The sequence below is a fragment of the Colias croceus genome, chromosome Z (assembly GCF_905220415.1).
Source record: "Colias croceus chromosome Z, ilColCroc2.1".
NCBI lineage: Eukaryota > Metazoa > Arthropoda > Insecta > Lepidoptera > Pieridae > Colias > Colias croceus.
In genome coordinates this window covers 12,915,305-12,940,313 of record NC_059568.1, presented here as the reverse complement: position 1 = coordinate 12,940,313, position 25,009 = coordinate 12,915,305, and the positions used below count along the sequence as shown (strand labels likewise).

Here is a 25,009-nt window from a genome sequence, read left to right as displayed (position 1 = left end):
ATGTCAGTGCTGCCAAAATAAAAAAATATTTAAAGAAGTGGACGAAAACTAAATTTAGCTTTAAATGTTTTAGTTTTCGTCCATGAATGAGTATTGGAGTATCCAAAAATTAAATATAGCCATTCTTTTGCATTACTTTTCGTCTATTTTTACGTATTGAAAAGTTTTCTATTCAGCATCTTCCTTATAAATAATTGGTGAGGGCCAGAGTGTTGTAGGTACCTAATATTGTCATTCATTCAGTCATGTATCATTCTCCTTATGTGAAGTAGAGTCAATTATTCGTAGCATAAATGGGGGTAGGTCAGACATAATACACTGTATTTTTCTTGATTATCATTCACTTGAGTATCATCTTTTATTCTAGGTCTGTTTTGCCAATGCAGTATTTTTTTATTATACTTACTCAACGTATCCTCAGAAAGATCTTATTGTTTTTAGATGGCCTCGAAGGAGTCTAAGAAATCTAGAAAAAAAAAGACGCTGCGTACACTGAAGATTCTGTAGCTAAAACTTATTATTATGGCTGTGTGTTTATAGTACGTTTCATTTGATAAACAAAGTATTAGAATGAAAATTATTGTTGTTAGAATGAATATTTCTGTTTTTTGATGTTATTTCTTAGTCCTGTAATTATTACTTGTTTCATTTACATTGTAAGGAACGCATTCCTTTCTTTATTACGAATGATTATACAGTCATCACTAACGCCTATAAGGACTGCCAAGTGCTACATAGATCTCAGTGTTGACTAGTTATATTGATTATTATTAGTAAAACCACAAGTAAAACTAAACCTGTAAGGTAGTGAGAAATTGTGATGTTAATTAAATAAACGTATATACCTGTAATTGATTTTTAACTTAATAGTTGACCTACCCTCCTTTTTCTACACGGTGGTCGAAAACTAGCTTACACTAGGACGAAAACCAGTTTTTTTGGACGAAAACTAGCATTTACCCTACTTTTGCAGAAAATAATTTAAATAAAAAGATACATCAAAATGATTTATTTTCCCTTAATATTATCTTAAAGAAGACTATATAAGGACTTAAAAAAAAATTATATGTTTAAGGAAGGGTGCTCCAAAATATTTATTTCGTATCACAAAGTTGGCAACTCCTATAATTGGACGAAAACCAGCGCAATGACCCTACTATGTATTAGCAAAATGAAAGGGAAGGGAGTATCATTAATCAGTTAGTGCTGCATAAAATTGCATCACAATAATTAGATACTTGTTTTTACTTATTTGTACCAACTTTACTGTGTTTTTGTTTTTACGAAAAATATCAAAGAAATCCTATTGACATATCTATTCCTGGATCCCTGATCGTTATACCTACCTAAATATAACATAGTATGTTATGAATTGTGAAAAATGTTTAGTAAACTAAATTGTTTAGATGATTCTCAGAAGGAACATATTGTGTGCAACCAAAAAATATACCAAACTGGTTTAGAGGACTTAACTGAAAATTATAGATGATAATAATATCGCGTCGTTACATTGTTATGTTTGCAATAAGAATATTATTCTATTTATTTCAAATTATGAACTATAAAAGACGCTTTAAAATTATATATAATCATAATATACAAATACAATCAGTAGGGAAACTATATACAAACGTTCGAAATGGCTCACTCTGGCTATTTTGTGATATAATCAACTAAGGGCTGATTTTTCAATCCTCGGTTAAAACTTATTCATCGAATAACGTATTAAACTACCATTTCAAAAATGTATTCTAATTGTCCATATGACAGTTTACAGGTGACATTTTAAATTGTTCGTGTAGGTACTACTTTATTGGACGGATAAATTTTAACCAAGGATTAAAAAATTGGCCTTTAAACATATTTTATTTTATTTTAAATAATAGGTATTATAAAATAACAACAACTCATGAAGTGAATAGGTATAAGTGTACAAAGTTTGAGTCAAATCTGCCTGTTAAAATTGGTATGCTGGATCCCTCTTAAAAATGATAGTAAATGATGTTATGCCTATATTATATTATATGGGTACCTACCTACAGTATGTTCACAAAAAAAAATCAAGTAGGTGCCTAACTTGAAAGAGCCCTAAATAGTATTTAAAAATAAAACTTATTCACGGCTCTATAGCCACAAGTTAGTACTAAAATATTCTTAAACCTGTTTTCAATTACTTATTATCAGGTGAAGGTAAACACCAACGAACATAAACTCAAAACACTTGCGCAAATTATAATGTAGGTATTTGAGCATCTGAATACATAGTTTTTAAATATTTAGCGGAATAAATTTAAACCAACTAATCTATTCAAGGATAAATTATAAAATTATAGTACTTAGTAGGTATTATGATAAATGTTTAATTTCAATGATTTATAAAGTTAGCAGTAAAGAAAACAATAGATTGTACATTAACGCATAAATAACACTTTACTATCCATAGAAAAAACATTAAAACAACTATAAATTACACAAAGTGAAATAACCTGAAATAATAAATACTTAAATAAATACTTCAGGACAATTTTCACACACGGCACGATCTGATCCCATATCCCAGCATTCGCTTGTGTTATGGTATACGAAACCAGATGGCTGATAAACATACATATATAATTTTAAATAAATACCAAATCTATACATATATAAATCAACACCCAGACATCATGTTCATCACACAAATATTTGCCCCGGGTGGGAACCGAACTCACGACCTCTGGCTTGGAAGGCAGGGCCACTACCAGCCAAGCCAACCGCTCAGTCAAACAATTATTTAATACTTTTGATATCATTACAGACTTATCTTCTTGATCTTGCCAAAAAAAATGGGCATGAAGATTTTATATTATACCTAGCAGTTTCTAATTATTAATATGACTGTAAAAATATATTTAACAGCAATCCATTTATATGATGTAGATTAGGGCGTAGTAAATGTAATAATGTCTTCATTTTAAAAACTGTCAATTATAAGTATTTAGAACGTTTAGAATGTTATCAAAGACAAATAAAAAACAAGAAACTTTTAAAGCCCATGCTGCCCACAAAAAAGTCCCGTGCATAACGTTGCCAGTATTGCAAATTTAATTCAAATTATGAACGTTCACCGTGGGACTTATTTTATGGCGTAGTCAAATATATTACCACAGATTACTAAATATTTACCTGAATCTGCCCAGCCATCCATCAGCAATCATTGCCCCCATCAAGGGGAAGAAATACGCGAACATTGTGAAGGTGTGGTACACCACAGTCGCACCATTGTCACTGTATCCCAGTTTGTCGCGCAAGTACAGCGAGAGGATTGCTATAAGAAAACATTCATATTATGTATAGAGAATTTTTAAATAACTTCTTATATGTTAAAACATTGTTATATATTATACTATACTCTAAGGTTAAAACAAATAATAATAGATTAACTTTTTCTAATCAAACCCGTGTTTGTAGAGGATTTTTTGAATGAAGAAGGATAATTTAGTGTAATTTGTGGTTTATATTTTTGATCAGAAATGAAGTAATTAATTAAGATATAATTAAGATAAATATCTATTATACGAGTGAAATAAATAAATAATATATAGTGTAAATAAAGCTGTTGTATTCAATAAACAACTACTTAACAAAAATCATTCATATTTGCCTTTATTAAAAAGTTTATTATATTTTAGAACCCATTAAAAAGTTGATAATGTTTTACGACGGACAAATACGTAAATAGGTTCATACAATAAATTATCTTTAAAACCTGTTTAACACAAAACAAAAACCTGGTGAAACCAAAAATTGCACAAGGATCCATACCACTATTATTAGATATTTATCATTTTACTAACGGTCCGCCCCGGCCTCGTCTGTGGTACATATTTACGTTTTCTCTACATAAGAACCATCCTCGTACTTCAAGGAATATAATAAAAAAAGAATGATCGAAATCGGTCCACTCGTTCACGCGTGATGACGTGACCAAGGAAAACTGGTTTCATTTTTATGTAAGTACAACTAGATTTCCGCCCGTGGCTTCACCCGCGCTGTCAAAGAAAAACCCGCATAATTCCCGTTCCCGTGGGATTTCCGGGGTTGCGTCATTTTTTCGAGATAGCCTATGTCCTTTCTCGGGTATCAAAATATCTCCATACCAAATTTCATGAAAATTGGTTCAGTAGTTTAGGCGTGATTGAGTAACAGACAGACAGACAGAGTTACTTTCGCATTTATAATATTAGTATGGATATAAGATAATGCAAAAATTACGTTTATTAAGTTAGCTCCTTGTATATGTAGAGTTAAATTATAGGTATTATATATATATCTACTTGTTTAGTTCGTTATCAATAAATATGAGTCAGTGAGGTAGGTACATCGGTAATCCCCATTCCCATCGGTATTCCCTATGTATAATATTTTATATTATAATCGTATTATATAGGAAATCATATTCGCTTGCAATTCATTATTATTTATTGGAATTTAAATACCTTAAATAATTCTCTACTAAATAGGTATGTTATATCAAAATGTTTACCTATAAAAGTCGAATTATCCGACTATCGAGGAAATAAACCACCATGTAATCTATTTACATCATAATATTATATAGAGAGTAGTTATTAGATTACTTCCAAGGATAATAGGTAAAGTTTGCGATAGCGATCAAAAATATGATGCAATAACAACCATTTGACATACATTCATATCGATACTAGAAAACTATTTAGGTTAGAAAATTCAATATCGAAATAATCTCTATTGAAGCACCTATCTTCACTTGTACTGCACAAGATAAAAGGTAAACTAAACATCGATATTGTGGTTTTAAAACTGAACTGTATGAATTTTAAAACTAGATTTGTTTATTGTAAAATGGTTCTGTTTTTCTTTATGCAAGAAGAATCTTGTATGGACATTGTTTTAATATTCTGTATTATAGTTAACTGTAATATATAAGATTACAACATTTACAATCATTCGCAGGGAAAACAATTCGCTACACATAACAACTACATCTAAGTACATATTGCATTCTAATATTGGATTTTCCTCAAAAAACAGTGATGTGCTACGGTTATATAAGAATAATCTAGGTGAAACAAATACAAAAAGTATGAAGATTGTGTTATTAATAATCACATCTAATGCTTCCATCTAAAATATATGATTAATCGATATATCGTATAGGTAATTATAGAATTAATATACTTCATTATAAACAAATATGCATATAAAAGCAACTATCGTGTGCAGTTTATGAATCAACTATTACCTCGCATTCCATAATAAGAAAATCTTTCGCAGAACTCATTTGTCACTATGAAGCCAACTGCTTTTGGATACGGAAGTTTCTGAAAAAGAAAAGAGGGGTTAAAAATTATTAGAAATTGCTTCGAAAGTGTTACAAAATCTCTAGAATTCATTAATTTTTTTAAAGTAAATTGGCGCCACACTGTAAGTAGGATTTAAACAAAGTCAAAAGTCAAAATTAAAATGATACGAGCGACTAGCATGCATGGTGCATTCAGCATTGTACCACTATTGTACGAATAATATTGATAACATTGCATTGGTGTCAATTATTATATATACAAAATTAACAGGCATCATGAATCATGTTGAATAATAATTGAAGTTAATGTGTATCACAGTATAACAAAAAAAAAATACATTAAAAGAAAAACATACGAATTTAAATAATTAATTTATGCAGATTGTTAACTTATAAATTATTGTTATCAGTGTGTTTTTTTTAACATTTATGTACTTTAATTTAATTCCCTTAAAGACGATAGTTCATAATATAAGTATATTCGATAGGTATATTTATTTCCAATCTTGTTCTATATTTTAACCTAGATTTTCGCTTTCGTAAGACATTGTCGTGTCGTCTTTTGGAAGGCGTCTCTAACATTATAATCAAATCATATTATAATATTCTCGAGCGTGGCCTATAAACGACTCTATTAATATTAATGTTTGAATACGATAGATTTTAATAATCAAGTAAACTATAATATCGATATTGAAATAATTTTTCAGGCTTTGAATATGTGAGATGAGTTCTTCTTATTATTCATGACTGTTTGCTGAGCGTTAGGATACGTTTAACAAATAATATAATTATGTATTACTTTTCAACGGGATAAAAACAAGACATAGTACGTAAAAAATTAAAGAAGAAGAGACTTATAAGATGAGATTTGTTTATTTTTGGCCAGGCACTAAAATGCACTATCCTTTTGACTAATATTAGGAGTGATTAGGATCAAATATATAAAAGATGACTAAATTCAATTGAAAGCTTCGTTTATCTAATGATTTCCTAACATGTAAGATTATTAAATGTGTCCCGAAGTTGAAAAGCAAAAAGATCAATAAAAACGCGCATCATGTTTTGGGTCCAACTTTAGCAGGGCTCTATACAGTTCATATACATTAATTTGTGAGCCTCCTCCCTCGTGCTTCAGGTTTACTAAAGCAGGGAATATTTTATGTAATCAGTCTACATAGATCTCGTACCGCATTACGAAAAATTTACTAAAAATACACGTTTGTTCCAATATGATCAACTGCTCGTGTTTAAGCTTTTTAATATTTAGATAAGAGTCGCAGCAGTGTTTGAGAAAAATCTACTACTTATACCGATGTTTAAAATGACCGTGATTTTTTTTAATACGTCTTTAAAATAGTTTCGACATGACAATGTTTAAAATGAGTTTACTGAAGAATGAATAATAAGACTTTCCCTTTTCCAGGTACATTTGAGACATAGACAGACATTACTTAGATACAGTGGATCGAAAAGCGACAACAAATAACACCCGCTACAAAATTGGTTGTGCAATTAGAAAGCGTACGAACATAGCAATTCAAAGTAAACGTCAAATCAGTTAGTTGAAGGTCTAAACTCTAAACGCATTAATGTAGGTAAATCTTTGACAAGGTCCTTACAGGCCGACAGTTTAAATTTTTAAATTGATTCATTAAATAACTTTAATTCGGGACAAGCGATCACGTTCCGAATTCCATACTCATAAATGGCTAGGAACCGGCGCAAACTGGACCGTCCGTTTTATGGAAGCCGAAAGGCAATTGGAGTGCGTCACTAAGTTCATTCATGGACCACCACGATCAAAGATTTGATATGGGATGACGTAACGACGCGACCAACCGATAAATCTATATTTACTGTAATTACCTGTCCGGAGATGATATGTGTGATGCGAATTAATGTAATTCGCAATATCAGTGCAAAATCTTGTATCCAATATTCATTGATTTTGGGTTCGAAAAATGTTCACTATCATTTTTATTTGTTTTTACAAATTACTTATAGGTCCAGTGACCTATAACTTATTCTAAGGTGCTAACTTATGACATAACGGATAAACTTTACATATATAGATTTGGAACAACGGAAGGCAGCTCTGCGTTGTGTGATGTGTCCGAATATTTGCGTGGATTGCATTTAATTTTTTTTTCTGTTGCAGCTTAGATACAAAATATAGTTGAAAAATAACATTATCTTCTATTACCTACAATTATTTCATATTTTATTATAACGTAATCGATATTGATTTCAATAAGTAACCTGTTCTCAGGATCTAAATACATTAAACCATGCAAATGCATTCATTCTATTGAAGAAGTAAATACTTATGATTGTGCAGTACATCATTTACAAAAACAGTTGTACTGAAAATGTTCAAGTAAGTAATTGATAGGTACCTATGTACCTATCTATAAAATAAAATAATGTTGTCGACGAGGAATAGCTATCTACCTAAAGTTACCTAGTTATTTTAGCTAGACATAGTTATGTGAAACTGAAATACAATAAATAACAATTATCAAGCAAGGCCCGCTATCCCGCTTTCCAAATATTCCAGCAACGACATAACCAAACCAGTTTCAGACCGTTACAACCGTACCGTGGTCGTAAAAACGATGATTTTAGCCAAAAAGTTGGAGGCTGTAGCCCACAGGAAAATAAAACATATTTCGTTCGTGTGCCGAGTTGGCCACAGACCGAATTCATGTCAGAATCTGAGAAGACACTGACTGAAATACAGAAACATAAAGAGAATTGATAGTCTAATTTATGCTTCTAAAATATAGTCAAGTAAAAGACAAGTATTTTTGAAAAGAGGTATTAGATCGTATTAAAAATAATTATAGTAACTAAGGTAATGGTGTCGATAAGATAATATTTTGATACCATACCGTTTACATAATATAGCGAAACCAGTCGTACTTTTATATGTAGGTTAATAACCTACTTATGACAAATTTAAGATACAGGATATAAAAAAAATGTGATAGTTCTACATTCATTGGTTTGACATGGTATGAATTTGGTTTAAGTTAATTAATTGATACATAGGTAAATATAAAGAATTGTAAAAGTATGCTGAAGTAGCAAAAAAAAACAGTCGAATCGAGTTTTTCTTCTTAATAATGCAGCTCTTTCAAGAAGTAACATTCAAATTCTAATTTACAATTTTCTTTTCTCTTACAGATTTCTTTTACAACTATAAAATTGAGACCAATATCAAACCTACGAGGAAAAATGCTTCCAACTCGCGATTCGTTAAGACCAAGAAGGTATGTCAAGGCAAGCTCTCACACTTTGAAGGCAATGATTGCAAGATTCACAGTATTTATATTTATTATTCACAGCACGCCTAGACGCCGTTGGTAACATTATAATTAAAGTTAAATATTTGCATTAGTTTGTTTCATTGTTTAACCCCAAATCATTAGAACATAATATCAGTTAAATCCTTTGCCTATCACGTTAAAGATAAAAAAACACGACTTTCGAGGCAACACGCTGTTAGATACTCAAAAGAATGCTAACGCCAGATTGGATCGCAATTTGAAACAGTAACTGTCTATGCTAGATCCGAATTAAGAGATGGAATTTGCATCGAGAACAGACTTCATATTATTTAGTGAAACTGACAAGCTTCTCCAGTAATTAATGTAGCAAAGAAATATCGGTCAGAAACTACATGGGCACCAACTTAACATTTTACCTATATGCCGCGGTTTAAAACCTTAACGTTACGGATGGATGTTATAGAAATGATATAACAATAAATTTCAGTGATAGTAATACATTAATATTCTATTTCTTCCAATATAATTTATTCTTTCCAATGGAATACAAAATATTTCAAATGTTACTTTCACATTTTAATTTAACCATTTCTATGAAGTAATTAGGACAACTTATATCTACCGAAGACTGCATGAAAAAGGAAATAGAAAGAAGAATAGCTAACACCTGGAAAAGATACTGGTCGCTAAGCGAAGTTATGAAGAACAAAGACATGCCAATGAAAGAAAAAAGAAAGGTATTTAATATGTGTATTTTACCATTAGATAGGGAGGCGAGGTAGCTAAATGGCGTAATTAAACGGCGCCGTCGAGACTTATCAAAATCGATAGATAAAATAATTTCGAAAAGAAAAGCTTCTATGGTAAAAACCATTTTAGCGGTGGGTTTGGCGTGTACGGATTTTCAAAAATGTAAAAAAAAATAGTTACTTGGGCATTCTCGAGCGCGTCAGATATTCATACTACGTATGCCCCAAGTGCCTCTGATAACAACGGTATACTAATCTGCCGGTTTGCGTGGTGGGGCTAGGCATATTAATTCGTCAAAAATGCACAAAAAAAAAATTTACTCGAGCGCGTCAGATTTTCGGAAGGGGTGTTAAGTAGGCCCCAAGGAAGGTCCCCTTAAAAAAACTGACGATTTCGGCGTGACGATAAGTTACGATGAATTTTTGAAAATGCAGAAAAAAAAAGTCCTTTTGAAATACTCGAGCGCGTCAGATTTTCATAGGGGAGGTTTATCTCGGTCTCCTGAAAGCATATTTTCTTAATCTGACAAAAATGTTGGTGGGTTCTCTTAATCTGACCGAAAAAGGTTTGAGAGTTTCTTTTTTTTAATCATCGTTATTTCATATCAATTTTTCTTAACACCCTCAGTTTTCGAGATATACTCAAAAAACCGGGAGTTTGAGTTTTTATGATGCTTCAAGTCAAAAAGTTTTAACTTTGGACAAAAATGTAAAGATACCTTTTTTGTGTAAAATAAAAATATCTTTTTTGTTTATTCAAACTTTTTTTTTGTAAAATGTATCGTTCGCGACTTATATACTGCAACGCGTTTTTCGGAAGACGAAATGGCTCCTCCAGACTTCTGGTCACGCGGAAACCGGCAGATTTTGTATTTTCAGTAAGTTTTAGATTATATTCTTCAAAATAAAATTAAAAACAATCGCGCTCGAGAATGCCGGATTAACGTTTTTTTTTTACAAGTTCGCGACCCTATAACTTGGCGGCGTCAAGGACTTATCGTCAGATTAGTTAAATTTAGTCTTAAAACACTAAAATCAACCCCCAATATCTTAATCTGACGCGCTCGAGTATTTCAGACTATCGATTTTTTTTTACTAATCTGATCGTCTATCCTGGGCGCGCGTCACTACTTAAAGAGCTAAATAGTTAACAAGGTTGTTCTATTAGGTCTAAGGTATCTCTCATATCTTAAACTGCCACGCTCGAGTATTGCAGAAAATTCCCCTCTTCGCCTCCCTATCTACATGTTTGCTATACGGGTGCCAAACTTGGGCATTGACAGAACAACTGGCTAACAAAATAAAAGTTTATCAAAATGGAATTGAGCGAAGTACAATAGGGGTTAAGAGAAAAGATCGAGAAAAACTAAAAGATATTAAAAGTAAAACTAAATTCAAAAATGCATATATAACATACAAACAACTAAAGTGGAAATGGACAGGCCATATGATAAGAGAGAAGAAGGAAAAATGGACTAGACAAATAACAGAATGGTACCCGATAGACTGCAAAAGGAACAGAGGAAGACAAATTACAAGGTGGGAAGATGGTATTCGGAAAATAGCAGGTCCAACGTGGACTCGAAAGGCTAGGGACAGAACAGAATGGCGATCTTTAGAGGAGGCCTTTGTCGGAAGACAAGTTGAGGAATAACTACCGTTTGCCGAACTAAAATCACTTAAATATAAATATAGTTTATAAAGTATAATTAGTTAGCAAATATTTAGGAGTAATTAGTTCTGAGGCATACTTAGAAAAGTTTTGTAATTTAAATTAAGATCAACAATAAAGGCTTTTTATTTTATTTTATTTATTATTTTATTTTATGAAGTAATTTGTAAAAGTAAACCAAACAGATTAGTGAGTATGAAGGCAAATCGTTATTACGTAACAAAGTGCATGTTAATGATGTATTTGCCCGTTTATCTTAACTACCTGTGCAATTTAGTACATAGCTTCAAGTGTTTTATGAATATTATTAATTTACACCTTGTAAAATAACGATTTTAAAAGCAAAACAAAATTTTAAATCATTCTTATGAAGAAGAAATATCATGAATTTTATACTTAATATAAGTTATTAAATTTTCGTCTTATCCCCATTCCCATTATAGCGTACTCGATAAATCTAACACAAAAGATATTTTTTCAATCCGTAGTCAATCAAACCTGTAGTTCCAGAAATCTGCTTCTAAATTGATAAGTTGGCAGTGGCAGTTTCAAATTATAACTTGCGTTTAAGCCCAATTATTTTAACAGCCGGTTTTAATTGGCTAATTTGATTACCTAAACATTAAAATAACTCCAGAGTCATGTCGTCATATGGTCGTTAGGCCGTAATTTAATAATTTCAGAATCTTTACTCGGTTGAATTACCTATCCACGTTCTACATATTTGTGGCATTCTATAGGGCTGTAAAAGAATATTGAACGAATAATACCTACAAGTTTCAGTTGTTTTTTTCTAAAATCTATCAATCCTTGTTACTAACGAACTAAGAAAGATACGAGATATCATCTTACGTAACCTTTTTTAAATCAGCCAAATCAAGAGAAGTGACAGTTTGGCGATTGGCACTATCACCGTCCATATCAGTGATAAAGAAACACTTGTAAGACAATACTATGCAATGCTAGCTATCGTCTAACTTCAGTCATCTTATCTGCAGTTATTCCCTATAATACTCATTTTATTTTAATCTAAAACTAGATAGATATACGCATATACGGAATAACTGATGTTTCACAACAATAATGGTATTCTTCTGGTTTAAAAAAAATTGGTAAATTTAAGTACTGAATTATAGATATTCGAATATTTCAGTTTCACTAGAGAGATGGACACAGTTCAAAAGAATTCCGATGCTTGTTTTAATGGAATCTTAAATGTTTTAGGGTAATATCTTATTTGAGATCGAGATCCTATAACTCAACATTTTTTTTTTATAATATCTGTAACTCACCATTTTTTTTTAATTCTGTGTAATTTTTTTTATATTCCTATTCATATATCTTAAGTATCGTATACCTATTACCTATGTATTATATTCTCACGTTATTTTATTATATTTAAAAAGTCGAGGTCTTTCATCAATCAAAAATGAATCCTATTTAACGTTGAAAAACGTGGACGACGACGACGACGACAGAGCTGAGAGCAGTGCTAGTGCAGGCAAGTAAAGCCGCCGGCAAAGAGCTAGTACGTTATAATATTATATAATATAACATCGTATAACGTAGGTACTAATACGAATTGCGAGTGACTGTGTAAAATATAGTTAATATGTATAAAAAGGTCTTATTTATTCGTAGTAATTAAAAAAAGCCGATTGAACCTTGTTTAATATTCATTTCCTTAAAAATGCAGACGGTATGGTAATTTTTGGCAAAAGAACAGCATATATTTATTTTTACTGCATTTGATATTATTATTGCATTTACACAATATATTGAACTGTATATAATCGGTTTTTGTATATTATGCGGATGCACTGTCCACCAGCGACAAAGGTTAACGCTCTAATAAGCGTGTATAATGCCGGTTTTCATTCTCATGATGTTTACATATTTTAGCAATTGCTCAATTAAACACTTTCTTTTCAAGATAACGTCATAATTTACTATGAGAATCACAAATAGTACAGTCTACAGCTTCTTGGTCTACAGAGTCCCCTCGTTTTGCTGATAGCTTCAAATTGTCAATTTGTAGCCATAAGGTAGGTTAGAAAGGGTGTTATTGCTTTCATTGAGACGAAATGAAATGTTACTTTAATACCTAGTTGGGTATTTACGGGAAATTCATTTTGTTGGCTTTTTTAAATCGATACAGTAAACTCATATTTAACTGATTGATTCTTAGCTGAGACAGTATATTATGAAATGTGGAATTTAAGAAAAATGTTCTTGCTTTATTCTTCATAGCGATGAGTAGAAAAATCCGGTCACAGTAAAATTGTGAAAACCGATAAGTAGATTACAATATAAACCGCGAAATTAGTAATTAGTAAACTTCTGATAAATTCAATTTCAAACGATTGAGTAAAGGTTGCGATTGATGAAAATGTTGCAATTTTACGGTAACTAACTCATTAATAAACTTAAAAAATCTCTATAAGTCCTGTACTTTAGTACCTACCTACAATTATTTGAAAATGAGAGGCGATATTTAGTAACAATATTATATAATAACGCTATTTAAAAGGGAAAGGTACATATAATAATTATCAATACCATGCTCGGTAATTTTCGCAGTAACCTACCGCATAACAAGCAGATGCCAAAATGAATGTAACTACCTATTCACAATTAGAAATTATTTTACAATTTATATACGTTGATTTATAAAAACTCACATGCATTTATGCCTTATGGAGATTTCTATGCTTTCTCACTATTTTATTTAGCATAAGATAACAATAACCAGAGCAATTAATGTCTGAAACAAGAACAGGTCAAAGTTTTACTATTTTATGTAGAAAGTTTCCTTACCATTATTTTTCGTTATTATAATGAAAAGGAAAGCCCCGTACTGAAAGAAGCACTTTGTTTCATGTCATTGGTAGGTATGTGAAATATGAAACATTTTTTACTAAATAACGACATTAAGATTGCATTCGATTAATTCGCATTATTAATTTTACCATATGAATTAACCTTTAATTTAAACCACCACTTTCTGATAATATTCCTGATGAAATTATTAAACACTTTTAAACGGCGTATTAATGTAGGTACAATTTACATATTATTTCATTTAAATTGCCAGATAAAATTAACCAAAACTTATACAGAAGCTGTAAAAATAGGCCATTCGTGTAGAAATGTGTCTAATATTTATCGATTAAAATTACCCGACTCAAATTCATATTGGGTAATATTCACTCATAAGTACCTACCTACTCATCAGTAATAGGTACTAAGTTGTAATTTGTAGCAATTTGCATTACACGAGCAGATAATATCTACATACTTAGTGCATTTAATATCGTCTTTATAAACCATCAACTGTGTACTGTATACAAAAATATTCTGAGTTCCGCTCTTCGTCATATTACAAAAATAATTAAAAGACCTATTATTATTTTGTTGAACGTAAATAAATTATAGCATGATATAATTAATTAATTATGCAGTGAAATCATAAGCAACCATTGTTAATCGCCTACATTATAGTTGAACATTTAATTTTGATACACACACACACACAATGTCTTGGTGTCAGGATCAAAGAATTTTAAAGATAGGTATTTACTTGGTCACGATAGTCGCATTGGAACAAAATTATTAATTATTTAATGTATTTTACATACATAGATAGTATATTTTATTTGGTCTATTTTTTTAGAAGTGATAAAAAATACATTTTAATAAAGGTAGGGTCATTTCGCCGGTTCGCGTCCACTTAGTGCAGTTGGAAAGTTTGAAGGAGAAAATAAATATGTTCCAGTAGGTACAAATTTACAATATATTCTAAATTACATATTTTTACAATCAATTCATGCTGCGTTATGAAAAACACTGTGGACGCAATAATATGTTCTATTGTTATGCCCCATAGCCATAGGTATAGTTTGCGTCCACCGTGGACGCAAAATGTTAATTTTACAAATTCGGTGTAGTAATTCGCGTCCACCTTATTTTTGCTGTTAATTATTGTAAAAGAAATAATTCTGATTCATAATCCATACTAGTCCATTTTTTGTTAGCGAAGTGCGTACAGGCAATTTTTGTATTTTTGTGTGCATGTCTCTGATACATCGAGGTATTATCGGAAATTTTTATTATTACAATTTTCCTTAAAAGTATAGTTATTTTCGTGAATTTTATAAAATGTATCCCCAAAATGGACGCCCCGAATAGGCACTAGGACGCGAACAGGCAAAATTACCCTAATTGTTACGGTAGTTAAATTATTTTTAATGAAAACTGGTTATCCATACTAAAATTATTTTTAAATTTCTATAACTTCCTAGAGTTACCCGGATTGTCCCGTTTATTTTTGGGACTAAGTATGCTCCACGGTTTTGAGCACGTTTTGAGTGATGAGATATTATAAATAAACATAGCCTATATGCCTTCTTTGATAATAATTTATATCCAACAACAGAGGATTTTTCAAATAAGACCCGTGGTTCCTGAGATAAGTGCGTTCAAGCAAACAAACAAAAAATCATTCAGCTTTATAATATTACTAAAAAGGTTTAGATAAAAAGAGGATGACCTTGCCCATTGCTAGGCAAAATCTATCCAATAAAGATGGTGTGCTTGTATGGGTACTGTAGTTTTTTGCATGCATGCATTTATGTTTACATCAATAGATACAAACTAAAAAAATGACAGAAACATTTAAAATAAGAAATAGTTTACAAGCGGGTAGTTTCAATAAAATGGGTGGCACAAGAAATTTGAAAATAACTGTTATGTTCCAAGATGTACTAAAAGTTATGCCATTGTTATGCACTTTAAATATAATTTATACACTTAAATATAGTTATTATTCACAAGAAAACATATGATACAAACATCGCAAACATAATAGTATGAAAGTCTGCTTATTTATGTTGTCGTAACACATGCTCTACAAAGGCTATAATATAAAAGTGCATTTTAAATCCTAAACATCTTAAATTAGGTATAATATACATCATCAAAAAATGGCATTAAGAGCCTCTTTAATATTTAATACATAAAATAAACATCATAAACATAACTATAATTCGGCATTGCATAAAATTCGCACGGCATTAAAATTTTTATAAATTAAAAACGACCTACCCCTGCTGCTTTGCCTTGTTCTTCCATATTAGAGGCGTCTTATTCTTTACATAAAGTCACAATTGTCCAAAACTTTTGTTTTTATATTGAAGAAAACATAATAAATATTATGTCGTTCGCATTGACACATGCGCACGAGTTGTCTGCGCGCGCGCTACTAAGCAAGCATTGAGTACTGACTGACAAATGACAGATTGTAAGTCGTAACTCGTAACTCCTCACATGCCACGATATAATATATTATAACCGCCGATAAATTCAGCCGCTTGAATTACACTTGAGTAGGCTGTAGGACATAATACTATCAAGTCAAGGATTCATAAAGTACAATGGGATCAGTAAGGAATGCTATGTTATATTATTATATTCGCATATAGGTATAACAGACACAACATATACCTGTAAAAAAGTAAATTTATTGGTTTAGGATACGTGGTGATACAATACCTATAACATGTTAACACAACAATACTATGGAATACGTTTTTTTCGAGGTTGAGGTTTAATGGTTCTGGTATAAATATAAATAATACTCTAAAATAAAATTTGAAAGAGCTTTGATAAGAAAAGCTTATAAGTAATAACATAAATCTAAAAATTTGGTTTGATTGTGTGCACGCACTAATATCAGAACTGCTGGACCGCTTTCAAACATTTTTTCGGGCGAAGCCGGGGCAGCCCGTACATAGAAGATATTATATTCCCACGTATGTAAGTGGGAGTCGAGCATGCTTCGGCACGAATTGGGCCACGCTCGCACCGGGGAAGGTACCACACCCTCACAGAATATCGGCGCCATAGTGACAGTTTACTGTCGCGTTCCGTACGGTGAGTGAGGGGTCCGGAGGCCCACATCCCTTCCTATCCCCAACCCATCCTCTCCTCCCCTATCCTCCCATCCCTCCCATCCTCGCCCCTTTCTCCCTAATTCCTTCCAAATTCCTTAATCCTTCCAATATCTCTCTGGTAGGCAACAACCATAACCTCTGTTATGGTCTATGGGCGACGCAACCTGCTTACCACCAGGCAGTGCGTCCGCTCGTTTGCCTCCCCATAATATAAAAAAACGTTTATTAATTACGGTAAATATATATAAAATTTTGAGTTATATAAACATTATAAACATACAAGCTGTACCGGCAAACGTTGATCTGCCGAGGCACTTATCACATAAGGGTATGAATAATAATATACCTATGTTGGCCGATTCTAAGACATACCCGATATGCACAGAAAATTTCATGAGAATCGGTCTAGCCGTTTTGGAGGAGTATGCAGGTAACTAATATTGTGACACGGGAATTTTATATGTTAGATGTGGTTTTAAGTCTCACGCGAACTTTATCCCAATATCTATTTATATCCCAGTAATTTTTGCCGACTCGCAACTCATGTCTGGGACCTAAACTAAAGTCAATCACGGTTACGTCATAATATGATCGTGGGGAATACCAAAGTGTGTAATCAATAATCATCATTAAACTTCATTATTTTTCCACATGCTATGAAGCGCTATCAATTCTTGTTTATTTTTATTTTTGATGGATTTGAGAAACCTTCGGATGTCAATTTTGGCGGTATTTTTTTTTTCGTCTTTGAATACCAACTGCAAATGTCTATCATCTACATAATTATACTAATATTAGGTATAAAGCTGAAGAGTTTGTTTGTTTGAACGCGCTAATCTCTGGAACGACTGGCTGGTTCGATTTGAAAATTCTTTCGGTGTTAGATAGCCCATTCATCGAGGAAATAAGTTATAGGCTATAATAAATTATCACGCAAAGACTTCGCTAAGACCAACAGCGCCGGAGCCAGGCGGGTGAAACCGCGGAGCGCAGCTAGTATGAAATAAACAGTAGGTATAAAATCCATACTAATATTATAAATGCGAAAGTAACTCTGTCTGTCTGTCTGTTACTCAATCACGCCTAAACAACTGAACCAATTTTCATGAAATTTGGTATGGAGATATTTTGATACCCGAGAAAGGACATAGGCTACTTTTTATCCCGGGAAAATGACGCAATCCCGGAAATCCCACGGGACCGGGAACTATACGGGTTTTTCTTTGAATGCGCGGGCGAAGCCGCGGGCGGAAACCTAGTAGCTAATATACCGTTAAATTGGAGCTCTTCTTATGTTGGACACGTCATACGTATGTGGAGCTTTCATTCAGTAAGTAGATAAGTGACAATTGCAAAGTGATATTTTCAAGAGATATTTTCAATAGGTACCTATCTGACTTTTGAATTATACAAATAAATTCTTCAAGTTCACTTGTAAGATCGAAATGTTCAATGAGTTTGCTGCTTTTTCTCAGGAAAAATACTTTAAAATACTTGAAGTTTGATTTGTATTCAACAGACCGATTCAAGGTCCTGTTAATTGAAACGTGAACTACCATGAGACTAATAACACGGCCTTTATTATAATATCTAGACGCCCGATTTTGTATAAAAGGTGTGTATTTAAATTGTTCATAAAACAGCATGAAAAAATTTAGTAAATCGTCTAAACTCTTATTCACGCTAAGTTTTTGTACATCAACACCGTTTTACGTCTAGAAGACGTGTATCGCTCCTGCTGGAACACCGTGCACTTGGCGCCATGGTGGAAGTGGTTGACGACAATAGAGTTAAAAGGTAGCAGGAGAAATACACTGGGCGTCGAATATTAAAAAAATATATCGTGCCAGTGAAAGATCAATGGTTAATCTACCTATCTCTTCTTTCTTTGAAACATAAAAATTACCTAAATCTATTTATATTTTACCTAGGTACTTAATAACTTAGAACTGCGCAGAAAATCTTTGAGATGTAGAAATTACGTCTGATCGTTACTTCTCACCCAAACAAAGAGTATCAAAATAGTATATATTTTGATACTCTTTATTAGAATTTTCATATTTGAGTTCGGACAGCTTCAGTCCATAATTTTTATAATTTTTTTTATAATTTTTTTTAATTAATACATGTTTTAGACCAAATTCCTATATCTTAATTCATTTCTGGACAAAAATATCTATCAGTTCCTAATTTTTTTGTGGCTCTAATACCCGGGTGACTTAAATTATGCACAGCATCAAAAGCTAAACGTCGAAATTGTTTAGGTATCAAATATGGTCGAATTCTATCTGTGGATGTTTAACAATTTTGGTACATGACGAATATCTGTACAAAACTCACTAATAAACATAATTTGCCTAGTTCTTCGAGCAGTTTCCCTATTTGTACCTATTTTACTAAATGCGAAAAAAAAGTGGTTTATGATCTGTATAAAACTATAAACTATTAATTCGCGGCCTTCAACCATGTTGCGAAAATGAATTATTGATAAATACCTATATCGCAATTAATTCTCTATCATGTTCATGGGTAGGTAGGTACTGTATTTTTAAAAATATCACGTCGGGGTCACCAATTTATTGTAGAGAATATTTTTATCCTAATAATGCGTTACCTTGCCAAACATAGCTTAGTAAATAGTGCATAGTCCTAGTCATTTTTAACCGACTTCAAAAAAAGAAGTATGTACACCGATTACTCCGAGGTTTCTGAACCGATTTACGTGATTCTTTTTTTGTTCGATGCGGGATGGTGTCGAATTGGTCCCATAAAAATTTTATTCGGATAGGCCCAGTAGTTTTTATTTTATGAGCATTTTTGTCTGTAGGTATTTGTAAATTTTGCAAGTGCAAGTTTGAAGTCGGTTGTTTTTAACGCAGTTATCACTTGTATTGCAGTCTTATTGCCTTATCGTTCAGTGTTTATAGCGGATAATTAAATAAGATTACACTTCACTCACTTTTATTCTCTTACGGCTCCTCAAAAGCCTGATATCTTGGGTAGTTGAGGCATCGTCGCTTTCCATTTTGAAAACAATATTAAATCAGAGCATAACGAGTATATACACTAACGCATTAAGATAAGGGAATGATAAGAGACAATGTCCGCACGTATATTTAGCCTTCGCGATGACGAGACGCAAGACACAATAATATGTGAAACAATCTATGTTCTAGCGAAATAATAGCGCCGCGTCATCGAGCTGTGGCAGGAATCAGCGAATCGGCGCTTATTATATCGCTGATTCGTCATTGCAGTGGACGTCCATATAAATGTGCAAAAAATGCAAGGTTAAATGGTAAGAATTGTTATATTTCATAATTTCATGGAAGTTTCTTTCTACTACACGTGAACACGTTGTGCTCTTTTATGCTTATTTTGGAATTAATGAAGTGAATTCAGCTTTCTTCGTGGAGCATAATATTATGTTATTGAAAATTTTCTCTGATAAATCTATTATAAGTACCTAATAAGTTACAACCTATGGGAATTGATGAAATTAAGGCATCGCAGTATTACGCAATATTGCGTCACGAGTTTATCTATCTATAGTCCTTTTCAGCTATGATGATTCCTGTGACACTTCATCGTGTTCCGAATTACGTATTTTATATTTAAAACGCCAAAATAATTTTAGTTCATAATATTTTTCTTTTATGGCGGCATTATTGCCAAAAATATAAAAATGAAACATCCTAACTTAGATTACAAAATAAAAGACAGATGGAGCGTTGCCGAACTAAACCGAATAATTTATCGTCATTTTCAATAAAGCTATGTGTGCTGTCATTTCGCCGCTGCACCGTACGTACACGGTGCTTCTGTGTGCGTGTAATGTTGCCAGATATTGAAAAATTTCCCAAATTTTTCCCCGACTACGGAAAAAAGAGGGTTATGTTTTTCGAGTTTATGGATGTATGTATAATATTTCTTTGACACGCCCTGCAGTATAAACCGTTGGACCGATTTTGAGTTGTGAGGTTTCATTGCAATGATCTGAATTATTATGTTAGTGGCGGTAGTGACGTAGGCTATATACATAAATGAGAAGTCAAGTTTTAATTTTTATTTAAATTCTTTTATTACATAAAGTACCTGCCTACTAAAGTTATATATGGACAAAATAATTGTATTCCATTTTTTATTAAATAAATTACATAAAAAAAGTTTCAATATTAACTATAATAATTATATTATTTTTTATTTTTCATAATATATTAATACGAATAGCGGTAGTTTTTAGTCGAGAATACGGGACATTTTATTTTCATCATATCCATCATGGAGTTCACATAAATTAAATCGCTAGCGAAAACGACTATGACTTTTTTAAGCTTTATAAAAGTAACAAAATAATGTATTATGCTTATTAAAATAATCTAATAATGATCATGAACTACAGGTTCAAGGTGCACTATACAAATAATCACATTCACGATCGAAAAATACAACAGCATTACCCTGAAGATCTTTTAACCATTTTACCGTTTTACCAATAAAAATGGCAAATTCATTTTCAAAATACTGGCAACATACGTTGAAGTTTTGTATTCCTTCATATCTGTAAAATTATTATTCGTATTAAAGAAATAAATCAGCCAAATAATCTACAGAAACCTGTGAAACGATGTTTTATCTTTTTTTTGTTTTCGGGAACAAATTTTACAGCGTTTTATTATCACAAGACGGCATTTTTTTACTAAAATTGCAAACCCTTTTTGACGTATTGCATGACACTTTATGCGCTATAGCACTGGTGCAGCGACGTATTTGTTTTTGATATCGTATTTTCTTTGACAAGGGCGACGGGTGGTTGTCATGCTCCATCTGTACTTTATTTTGTAATCTAAGCATCCTAAGCTTATAAATCAAAAACAGTATTGTTTAGTTAAATATAATGAAAAATAAAATAAAATAACACAAAAATATAATACCTACGCAATTCGTGTACATGAAATGGATCGTTGAAAAATCATAGAGTTGGAAAATCATATAATCGGCGCCCATCTTGTGATCGTTTGTCAATCGAGTCAATCGTCTGTACGAGTGCGTCAGCCTTGTTTATAAGTTGCATTTTTATATTGATACTTTACGTGGTATTCTGTTATTGTTACTAATTGTTATTGTTGACTTTTTGTTGCTGTTGTTTGCTAAGTTTCCTTAGTTAATTGTTGGCGAAATGCCGAAAAAACTAATTTTGGTACTTTATTCAAATCGATTTTGTTTCCATATAAAATATTATCGATTATCGGAAACAATTGATACGATTTCAGTACAGACATCTCTACACGTGTCAAAAATCGATGTGTCACAGAAATCATCTTAGGTGGAAAGGACTATAGTATCTACTTATAGGATATAATTACACAGCCACGCATACGGGCAATTAGGTAAGACTTTGTGGAATCCTTTTGCCTCAGAAATCAGAATACGTGCTATTCCGTGGATATCAAAATGATTAAAGGCACAGAGTACTTTTTTATATATATGAAAATTAAAGGTGTTAGGCGGTTAACGATAATTCAGCTATTCGGGCCTGAGGTAAGGGGTGAGGGGGTCCACGTAGTATGGACGCCATTCACATTTTTATCAAAGAGCGAATGAAAATATTTAGTATTTTCTAAATCTAAAACAGTTATGTATTTGTGATTTATAGGAATTATTATCGTAAAATACGGCTGTAATTATTGGCACATATATGATATTTTAGAGGTAACTTCAGGATTTTTTTTTATCGAGCAAAATTTTTCCAATCGTGTTTTGGAAACAGTCATATCCACACGGCACACACATACGTTCTGTAATACATATTACTCAGTGCGAAAAAACTTCAATATTTTCAATTATAGCTCATAGAAAACACTTCAGTTTTCACCTAATAAGGGCCCTGAAGGTATGAATGTTATAACATAATATAAAACCTTTAACAACTGTTAGTATAAGCTTTGAAAAGAAAAACGTTATTAAATAGAAAATAACAAGGACGGCGATTTCCCTTTAGTAGAGATAAATCATGAAAAAATGTTTCCACATAAGTACTTACCTATATGTATCAAAATATTGACTTTTTGTAACAATCAATATCACTGTTAATACACATGATACATACCTCTTGAGTATACTAATCCCCGCCAGTAGGTAATCCCACCATTTCTGTGTGTACTATAGCTTGTTGAAAGTAAATCAAACAATACAAAGAGATATCGTTTTATTCAAAGAATAGTATATGCCCTCATTTCGTTAACAGCTTATTTTATTCAAAGTCAACCAAAGAATCCACATCCTCCTTATTTTCACGGACAAAATAGGTTTCTTCGCTGACCAAAATTGATAAGTACTGCGACATAAAGTAAAAGGATTGTAAACAAAATATGTACACATTTGTGGACATTTTATGGCATGAAATCAGTCTCACTGACGATCCCAGAATATTGCCCAGAGCCCGAGCCCAAATCATGCCAAGAAAATGTATGAGTGGCCTTCTTCTTCTCTTTAATGAATCTTCAGAGTTTCTTTGCATTGTATGAAATGTGAAAGTTAGTACCTACTGTGGTGAGCAATAATAACAACAAGCCTTTCTAGGTGCAGCTGGGATTAATTTAGTTGGGTAAGTTTGTGTGTAAACTGTCTTCTTAGTAAAAGGGTTTATTGGTTCTTTCGTCGCACGATGTTTCACTTCCATAGTTATTCGTGCAAACTTATCCCCCTTTTCTTCCTCCTTTTTGATTAAAATGAAATAAGGTCGAAATTCGTTCGAATACATTTTCGTTTTTTACAACTTTTTAATTTTTTATTTCATGAAATAAGAAGATAACAGATGTCTGTCATACATGACTGTTTGTTTTCTTTTTTATTCCTACTATTGTGTTCTTATAGTACCGACCTACCTTTTATTCACAACACAGAACAGTATAAGAACAAAGTTCACATCGTTTAGGTACATATTAATTTAATCGTCTATTATTAGCACTCTGATTAAAAAGTATATCTATCTGTAGAAGGTTCAATTCTGTACATTGAAAACACAGTGATTGAAAATATTGAAAAAATAAATAGCAGGGGGTCTTACTGGATCGATACCCATATATTTGATTAAAAACATTTTTGTCTGTATATATATGCAAACATCACGTGAAAACTAATGGTTCGATTTCGATGGGTATAATTATAATGGGCATAAAATAGGACACTTTTTAACCTAATTTATGCCCAGTATAATTAATTTTTCAGTTTTATCCATCGACGTTGTTCTGTAGAACCGAAAACACACGTTGCGTTCCCCGCAGTGGATTCAGCGCCATAACCTGTAGCGCCGAAAGTTGGATTTGCTTTGAACCGTTTGCGGCACACGCGGGCCGCACGACGGATGCCACATCTCCCCGACTCCTAAAGGACGGCGTTCCGCGCCGCGCGATGCATATAATTTATAGCGGACGTGTCCAGTGTGGCGAGCGAGAGTGATCGTTCTATTAAATCTATTAATTTAGTGAGAAACGTCTTCCCAGTTCAAAATGGAGAAATAAACCATCCATGCGAAGACCGACATTCGCGAGGACGGAGTCGCGGGCGGAAGCTAGTACCAAATATATCTATATTCTATACTAATATAATACAGCTGAAGAGTTTGTTTGTTTGTTTGAACGCGCTAATCTCATGAACTACTGGTCCGATTTGAAAAATTATTTCGGTGTTAGTGTTAGATAGCTCATTTATCGAGGCGCTAAGACCAACAGGAGTGGAGACACGGGTGAAACCGCACGGCGCAGTTAGAAACTATATAAAAGAAAGTCGTCTCCGTCACATCTCCTCTTCGTTATTATCCATAAACAAGCGGAGACAAATCCAAAAAACATTAATCTGTTTAACAGTTCTTGAGTTAATAATGGTACCTAACTAGTTAGTACCTTCTAAAGTTACATAATAGGTACTAAGTATAATACTATCGTTCATACAGAAAAAGGTACAGATTAGAATATATATTAAAGAATAAAGATAGATTTAAAGTTTAAACAAATACTGTA

The 25,009-nt window shown here is 32.3% G+C and overlaps 1 protein-coding gene across 2 annotated transcripts in view; it reads right to left on the bottom strand.

Moving 5' to 3' along the window:
- Nucleotides 1-20,081, bottom strand: part of LOC123704924 (peptide transporter family 1-like) — a 32,256-nt gene extending 12,175 nt beyond the window's left edge. The window contains exons 1-3 of one of the 2 annotated variants that reach the window (XM_045653424.1): nt 19,948-20,081; nt 5,264-5,342; nt 3,166-3,307 (exon numbers count right to left, since the gene is read on the bottom strand). In XM_045653424.1, the coding sequence (XP_045509380.1) occupies nt 3,166-3,307; nt 5,264-5,342; nt 19,948-20,013 (287 nt within the window). In that variant the 5' untranslated portion in view covers nt 20,014-20,081. Of the gene's footprint in view, nt 1-3,165; nt 3,308-5,263; nt 5,343-16,140; nt 16,312-19,947 lie in introns of those variants that run through there. The other variant, XM_045653425.1, reaches the window with a different exon arrangement.
- Nucleotides 20,082-25,009: the final 4,928 nt, after the last annotated feature.